Source organism: Protopterus annectens, chromosome 17.part0, assembly GCF_019279795.1.
Source record: "Protopterus annectens isolate FY-2018-M chromosome 17.part0, PAN1.0, whole genome shotgun sequence".
Classification (NCBI taxonomy): domain Eukaryota; kingdom Metazoa; phylum Chordata; order Ceratodontiformes; family Protopteridae; genus Protopterus; species Protopterus annectens.
Window position 1 is genome coordinate 415,930,791 of NC_056751.1, and position 9,293 is coordinate 415,940,083.

The 9,293-nt window shown below is 44.8% G+C and overlaps 1 protein-coding gene across 2 annotated transcripts in view; it reads left to right on the forward strand.

Annotated features, from left to right (window-relative positions):
• Window positions 1-9,293, forward strand: part of MED25 (mediator complex subunit 25) — a 1,733,520-nt gene that overhangs the window by 377,629 nt on the left and 1,346,598 nt on the right. For both annotated transcript variants that reach the window (XM_044059360.1, XM_044059361.1), the window contains exon 7: window positions 950-1,106. In XM_044059360.1, the coding sequence (XP_043915295.1) occupies window positions 950-1,106 (157 nt within the window). The remainder of the gene's footprint in view (window positions 1-949; window positions 1,107-9,293) is intronic.

Here is a 9,293-nt window from a genome sequence, read left to right on the forward strand (position 1 = left end):
GATAAATGGCTGCAGTACGAATACTGAATATTCAAAAGAGCAAATGTTTTTGCTTTGTTTTGCCAGCTGTAGTGTGTGCAAGATCACAGTACAGCAGGGACTGGAAATTTGCCCAATCTTTGCTGTTGTTGTGCAGTCTTTGGGTTAGTATATGTGTAATTTACAGGGGGCTGTAGGTTGTGCAGGGCGTTCTGCTGCATAAAATAGCATTTTCAGTTTTTCATGGTTTTGTGATGTAATTTAAAAAGAATTTTCTTTTTAAGCTTATGTGAGCATTTACTTTTTCGTGGTATGTTATGTAGACATACACACACAGTTATTGCATACTGTATTTCTATATTCAACGGACTCTGAAGAACAAGCAGGATGTTCTTATTGTGAGGCTAAATATAATGTGAAACTATAATATTGTTAACCTAATGCTAATTTATATTGTACATTATGATGGTAATTGTGGACTTATCAGTTGCAGCATTGTTCTGCAGGCATCAATCATTATATGGTGCATTACTGTAACTTGTTTAATGATTATGTGAGTATGGGATTATAATTTTACACAGTACAGATCGATTTCTTAAATGTTTCAAGGTCATAAAGTTTTGATAGGGTTAGTCCTGATTGTAATATCATATTTATATTACGGCATTGGTTAAAGTTATACAGATTAGAGTCTGTCAGCTTGTAGTTTAAAACGTTTCATGGTAATGACTGATTTAGTCATAGTTATAATAATGACAGGAATCAAAAAGGAGGTGTGAATTTCCTTGGATTTTGTTGGCCATCATTTTAGATCAGAAAAATTGTCTTATTTTATGTTGGGCATTACTGAAACAACAGTATTTTGCAGTATACAAAAATATGGACCTGTTAGTCTGTCTCTCATCTGTTACCTGTATCTGTTTCGGTTATTTGTAGTAATACATTGGCTGATGTTTTCTCTTTTTTACAGCGGGGCATTCACTTTTCTGTTCTGTCTCCACGCAAACTTCCTGCTCTTAGGATGTTGTTTGAGAAAGCTGCTCCAGGGGGTGTGATTGAAGCCCAACCCAAGGATTACAGTCAAGATCCACGGCATATGATCTTAATTCGAGGAATTGTGCTTCCAGGTAGGGACATTTTATATATGTGAGGCATATCTTTTTAAGCTGCTAACATAATATTATTTTTGTTGCAAAATTTTAGTTGCTATACCATACACTTGAATTTTGAATAGTAATATTTGGCACCTTTTAATGTAGGTCTTTGTTTAAGTAAGCTGATTGTAGTTGTGTTTTAAGATTTTTTTATACCACTTTTAATTCTATTTTTCCTGGTGAAGGTCATATTGACAGCAGACTAGGTAAGACAGGACAGTCTTCCTTGTCCAAAGCAGTAGATCCCAAGTCATGCTGGAGTTTTCAGTTGTTACCCCTCCAGCATGGCCTGGATCTGCTGCACGGCCTCTTTCCCATGCATAGAACACGTGCCAAGAGTGTCAGCCCACCTCATTTGAACTCTGTCATTTTGCAGGAACAGCAGATGTTCTTCGTGTTTCTCTGTTGCAGTTATTACATTTGGGTAATCTGCTGGTAGTTTGCCCTCAGTCAGCCTGATTAACAAAGTCTTGGGTCCTGCGTCAGTTGCTGTCCCTTCTTCCATTACGTCAGGGGTATAAAACGTGCATCCGACACCATTACATCAGTCTTTCTTGCTGTGTGGTGTCTGAAGCAGAAGCAGTTCGCAAGTGCCAGTCAGCCGACTCCTCAAAATTTCGTTTTCGAGTTTGAGCCAAAGTCTTCAACTTAAAGCTAAGTACCATGTTGGGGAAACTTTTTCTTGCTCCTTACCGATGTCAGTTGTTGTTGTCTTTCGGCTTTTCCTGGTTAGGGGTCGCCACAGCAGAACTCCGGTCCGCTAATGATTGGCAGTAGATTTTCATGAACGCCAAGGTGCCAAATCAACATTCAACCTTCAGCGAAGGCACGCCCATTTACGCACGTCTTTCGAACGCCCACCCAACCGCAGGGAGGACATGCATACTCCACACAGAAGGCAGTCCCCACACTCCAGCCGAGAATCTAATGGGAGAACCTCTTGCTTTAAGGCAATAATGCTACTGCTGCACCACCGCGACTGTAAGTTAATAATTGCATTACTTGTGGAAAGTAAATGCCTCACAAAGATTTTCATTCGTACTGTATTCCTTGCCTAGGCCCTGACCACGACGTACCTTGCTGTTTGTTTTGTGTTTTATTTAATCAGAGCACTATCAGTCGGTACATTTTTGCCCCTAAATATTTCGGTTCGCGGTTTAATTATCCAGAAATGTCGATTAGCCACCCGACTACCGCGATTCCAAAAAAACGCAAAGATAAAGACAGAGACAGGCCGCCGATGTCCAAAACTGCCGACGACGCTTCTCCTAAGCCAGTCGCCAGTTCGTCGGTACTCAGTGAGGCGCTTTCGCAGCCCCTGATACCCACTACTTGTGATTCGCAGGCCTCTACTGAGACCCATTTGGAGTCCGGTATGCCGCGAGTGGCTTCACCTATATAACCCGCGGATGTTTCTACTTTGGACAGGTCCGGAGCTGCTGTGCAGGCACTGGCATCCGAGGGTGTATTCAAGTCTACAGACTTGCATATTAAATCGACTCCACCTTCATTACTAAGGCCTAAATCTCGATCTATGTCTAAAAAACTGCACCCAGGCCACATGTTCAGGCCCTTATGCCTAAAAAACAAATTATCAAAGTGGCTGAAGATCTAATTACTCTAATCAGGGGTAGTCAAACCCCCCCCCCAGAGGCATAGGGCTGAGCTTGATTATGAATCTTCTGATCAGGTTTCTGTTTCTTCTGATTCTTCTAATGACCTGGATTTGTCCATACCTACTTATGAGGATTCTGATGCAGAGGATTCCATTCCCTCTGCTTCCCCTCCTAAGGATTTTTCTTTTGGGGAAGCTTTGCATGCCTTAAGGGAGCATTTCCACTGGGGAAGTCAGGAATTTTCTGATTCAAAAAAGAGGCTTAGGGATTTCCTTCTTCTACCTCTGCATGGGCCCTTGGCTATACCTCCTGTACTAGACATTGTTGATGTGTTTTCGGAATCCAGAATGGCCCCTGATTCCCTGCCTCCTGCTCCTAGTAAACCTGACAGGTACTGCAGGGTTCCTGACTCCCACAAGTTCCTTTTCAAAAATCCTGTTGCAGATCCAGAAACCATTTCTCAGGGGCCCAATGGCATTAAGGCTTCTACTGCAAAAAATCCTACCCCTTCTGATAGAGACTCCAGGGAGCTGGATAGATGGGGTAAGAAGGTTTATACTTTTGCAACCTTGGCAATCGGGCCTTTGAACTGCCAATTTCATATGTTAAAAATATCAACAGCATATTATTGGACTGCTTAAACAGAAAATGATGTTTCATGACTATGTGGAATATAAAGATTTACAGGATTTATTGAATTCTGCTGAACAAGGTGGAAAACATACTTTGTAATGTGGTTTTGATTCTTTAGAGGCCTCCTGCAGGGCCGCTGTTACTGGGTCTGTGCTTAGAAGGCATGCTTGACTTAAGGAGCAATCTTTGCCTGATCATGTTAAAGCGAAATTGTTGGAAGCTCTTTTAAATCAGGACCATCTGTTTAGCAATAAGGCTGAAGAAGTTCTGAAAAAGATGGACGATAAAGCTAAATCTATACAAACTGTTAAAGTTTTCTTACAAGTGCAACCTCCAAGATTTAGTAGGCACTGGCCTACTAAGAATTAGTCTTTTCCAGCTCCTTGCAGATTCTCTCAAGCCGAACCCAGACACTCCAAAGGCTCCAGGTTTCAATCCCAGGGGACTCTCAGAACTAAGCAATGGGGGGCCTCCACTTCCAAATCTGGAAATAAGACACCCCCTATGGTAAACAGTCTTAATGACTTTTAAAATTACCAAACAGTTATCTTTTAGATGCCCCTTTGGGGGGAAAGATTGCTCTTCATGCAAAAAACTGGGAATTCATAACCCAGGACAAATGGGTTTTAAATCTAGTGTCTCAGGGATACAGATTTCATTTCCACACGTTGCCACCACCAAACTGGTGGCCAGACCTGTCCCCAAATCAGTGGGCAGAGGCTCAAAATCAAATTCTTTCCCTCTTAAACACGGGGGCTATTCAACCAGTACCAGAAGAGGAAAAGAGACAAGGTTTCTATTCCAGGCTCTTTCTGGTACCCAGAAAAGACAAATCATTGCGTCCAATTCTGGACCTGTCTACTCTAAACACCTTTCTGGAAATTCCCAAATTCAAGACTCTGACTCTTTACCAGTTACTTCCTATGCTAGGCAAAGATGCCTGGTTGGCAACTTTAGATTTAAAAGAAGCATACCTGCACATCCCAATCAGGGAATCTTGCAGAAGATACATACGCTTCAAGGCAGGCTACTTGCATTATCAGTTCTCTGCACTGCCCTTTGGCTTGTCTACTGCGCCCAGGGTATTCACAAAGTGCCTGGCTCCAGTTATTGCATTTTGCAGGCAAAGAAATATTCAAATATATCCATACCTGGACGATTGTCTAATTCAGGCAGAAAACCAGGGCATACTTCTAAATCATCTGGCATTTGTAAAAAGGGTTGTAACTTGTCTGGGGTACACCATAAACAAAAAGAAATCACAACTCGTACCCTCTCTGCAGATTACATTCCAAGGTGCAAGCTTGACTACAACTGCCCATATGGCTTTCCTCATGCCAGAGAAGCAAATTAATTTGGTAACTTACTTCAAAAAAGTGGCCACAAAAACCCTGCTATCTGCAAGACAAATACTGCAAGCCTTGGGGTTCATGGCCTCCTGTATTCTTCTAATTCCATATTCAAGACTGCATATGAGGAAACTACAGTGGTACTTAAAAAAAAATCTATGAAGTCAACATTGTCACAGCCTGGACACAAAGCCTGGACACAATGATTCCTATCATACCTTGCCTACGCCTGGAATTTCTATGGTGGGCAGAGACCTGCCAACAAAACATGGGACTGCCATTCACACTACCCTCTGCCGCCCAAACCCTAACTACAGATGCATCAGGCTATGCATGGGGGGCTCACCTGGCAGGGAAGTGCATTCACGGCATATAGAACCTAAATCAAATGCACCTACATGTCAATCAAAAAGAAATGTTAGCTGTACAGAATGCTCTGACAGCCTTCAAGGACCACATTCTTCCAGGACAACCAATGGTAATGACTGACAACACGGTTATGTGGTACATACGCAGGGGGCGGTACACATTTGTACCCCCTATGCAGACTAGCCATGGCATTGTGGAACACAGCCTTGAGCTACCAAGTGCATCTACTAGCTCAATTCCTGCCAGGAAAATTGAATACATTGGCAGACGGACTAAGCAGAAATCTCATGGACCCACATGAGTGGAAACTGGAACCATAGATTTTCAACGTGTTGACAAGCAAATGGGGGAGCCCAGACATAGATCTACTTGCCTTCCCTCAGAATTACCAGTTGGACAGGTTTTGCACAAGGACTCCCCACAAAGAAGCCTGGAAAGTGGATGCTCTGTCCTTCAGCTGGAAAAACCTACCAGTCTACGCCTTTCCCCCTCTGCCTCTGCTCTCCAGAGTTCAGCTAAAAGTCAAACAGGACAAACCAAGAATGCTTTTGATTGCTCCAGACTGGCCACGCCAACACTAGTACCCACTCATGCACAGTGCGTCACAAATATCTGCATGGCACCTGCCTCAGACCTCTTCCTTGCTGTCTCAGCAGGAGAACCAAATTCATCACGCTCAGTTTCCAACATTGAACCTTGCAGCCTGGCTAATCACTTAAATTCACCTTTGTCATCCCTCAGCAAACATGTGATGGATGTAATTTTGGAGGTGAGAAGGCCTAGTACTAGAAAATCTTATGCTGATAAATGGAAAAGATTCTGTGCCTGGAACCAATCTTTAGGGATGAGCACAGCAGCACCCAATTTACCTCAGATTTTACAATACTTAACTGAGATGCTTCACAAGGACCTATCTTTTTTCTCTCTTAAAATCCATGCTTCAGCTATTTCAGGTCACTTTAACACAGATCCACCCCTCTTCTCTCATCCCCCTACTCGAGCAGTATCTCAGTGGGGCAAAGAACTTGAGATCACCCAGGAAAGCTCCTACCCCTGCCTGGGACCTTAACTTTGTTTTGGAGACGCTCATTCTACCTCCTTTTGAGCAAGATGCTACTGCAGACTTAAAATTTATTTCTTGGAAAACAGCCTTCCTTTTAGCAATCACTTCAGCTAGAAGGATATCTGAATTACAGGCCCTTATGGCAGTGGAGCCTTCTATCATCTTTTATGTGGACAGGGTATCTCTGAGGACCAATCCATCCTTCATGCCCAAGGTGGTTTCAAGTGTGGTTCTTAATCAGTCCATTCATTTGCCAACCTTTCTTTCCCAATTCACAAAACAAAGGGGAACGGATTCTGCATTCCTTGGATGTGTCCAGACAACTTAGATTCTACTTGGACAGGACTAAATCTCGAAGAAAATCTGACCAATTGCTGGTAGCATTTGCTGCAGGGGCAGAGGGGAAGGCTATTTCAAAACAAACAATTTTTAACTTGATAAGCCATTGCATTCATTTCTGCTATAAGCACCATGGAAAACCTATCCCCCAGGGGATCAGATCTCGCTCCACCAGGGCTGCATCTACTTCGGCAGCCTTTCTCAGAGGTGTTTCTACCAGGGATATTCTAGAAGCTGCTACCTGGAGTTCTGTACATACTTTCACCAAGCATTATCATTTACCAATTTTCCTTAAATCCAGAGCTGGTTTTGCCACTGCTGTCTTGCAGGGCCTTATAGATGGCCCTAATGCTGTATGAACTCCTCCTCCCAACCATAGGTTTGGGAATCTAACCAAATGTAATCACTGCAACTGTGAAACACGAAGAACATAGTACAGTTGTGTACACTTACCATAAATGTAGATGTTCGAGTGTATTCACTATTTCATTCCTGGTTACCCTCCCTCCAGCTCCCTACTTTTCTCTAGCTATACATCTACTTTCTTTTACTATGCTTAAAAGCCTTTTTGGTGTATTTGCTTTTGGTTGGAGGTATACTTTTGTGTTTTTAATTTTATTGGCTCCCCATTGGGGGACACCTGACATCTGGGGCAAGAAAAACTGATGTAATGGTGACGGATGCATGTTTTATACCCCTGACAATCTGACATCAAAGAAGCGGGGACAGCAACCGACGCAGGACCCAAGACTTTGTTAATCAGGCCGATTGAGGGCAACCTGCCAGCAGATTACCCAAATGTAATGAATGCAACAGTGAATACACTCGAACATCTATGGTAAGTGTACACAACTGTACTTTGTTCATCATAAAGACAATTTCTGATGTATAGTTTGTTATACATGCATGGAAAATAGCCACAGGTAAATGTCAGTCCTTCTAGCCAAACACTTGGAGTAGTTGGACTCCCTATGGCAGAGCTGGTTTCCTTATTGCAATGAGGATGTCAGCATTGTGCTTAGCTGTAAAGGAGAGAGCAGCCCACTACAGTTTCATTTTTCTTTTGGCACAAGGAGTAGGTATCACTTGTACAGAGTCCATCAGTACCTTCCAGCCTACTTCAGAGAGAGAAACAGAGAGGGAGAAATGGAGAGAGAGAGAAATGGAGAGAGAGAGAAATGGAGAGAGAGAGAGAGTGAAACAGACAGATGGAGAGAGGGAGACACAGAGAGACAGATGGGGAGAGAGTGAGAGACAGATGGGGGAGAGAGAGACGGACACAGATGGGAGAGAGGGAGAGAGAGAGACAGATGGGCAGCGAGAAAGAAAGACACACGGAGAGAGAGACAGATGGGGAGGGAGTGAGAGAGACACAGATGGGGAGGGAGTGAGAGAGAGAGAGAGATGGGGAGGGAGTGAGAGACACAGATTGGGAGGGAGTGAGAGACACAGATTGGGAGGGAGTGAGAGAGACGCACATGGATTGGGAGGGAGAGAGAGAGAGATGGGGAGGGAGAGAGAGAGACAGATGGAGAGAGAGAGAGAGACGCATATGGAGAGAGAGACAGATGGGGAGAGAGAGGGAGAGACACTCACACAACGATGGAGAGAGAGACACAGATGGAGAGAGAAAGAGAGACACACAGATGGAGAGAGACACACACAGATGGAGAGAGAGAGACACACACAGATGGAGAGAGAGACACACACAGATGGAGAGAGAGAGACACACAGATGGAGAGAGAGAGACACACAGATGGAGAGAGAGAGAGACACACAGATGGAGAGAGAGAGAGACACACAGATGGAGAGAGAGAGACACACAGATGGAGAGAGAGAGACACACAGATGGAGAGAGAGAGACACACAGATGGAGAGAGAGACACACACAGATGGAGAGAGAGACACACACAGATGGAGAGAGAGACACACACAGATGGAGAGAGAGACACACACAGATGGAGAGAGAGACACACACAGATGGAGAGAGAGACACACACAGATGGAGAGAGAGACACACACAGATGGAGAGAGAGACACACACAGATGGAGAGAGAGACACACACAGATGGAGAGAGACACACACAGATGGAGAGAGAGAGACACACAGATGGAGAGAGAGACACGCACAGATGGAGAGAGAGACACGCACAGATGGAGAGAGAGACACGCACAGATGGAGAGAGAGACACGCACAGATGGAGAGAGAGACACGCACAGATGGAGAGAGAGACACGCACAGATGGAGAGAGAGACACGCACAGATGGAGAGCGAGACACGCACAGATGGAGAGCGAGACACGCACAGATGGAGAGCGAGACACGCACAGATGGAGAGCGAGACACGCACAGATGGAGAGCGAGACACGCACAGATGGAGAGCGAGACACGCACAGATGGAGAGCGAGACACGCACAGATGGAGAGCGAGACACGCACAGATGGAGAGCGAGACACGCACAGATGGAGAGCGAGACACGCACAGATGGAGAGCGAGACACGACAGATGGAGAGCGAGACACGACAGATGGAGAGCGAGACACGCACAGATGGAGAGCGAGACACGCACAGATGGAGCGAGAGAGACACAGATGGAGAGCGCGAGAGACACAGATGGAGAGCGCGAGAGACACAGATGGAGAGCGCGAGAGACACAGATGGAGAGCGCGAGAGACACAGATGGAGAGAGAGCGCGAGAGAGACACAGATGGAGAGAGAGACACACAGATGGAGAGAGAGACACAGAGAGAGAGAGAGAGAGAGACACAGATGGAGAGAGAGAGAGAGAGAGG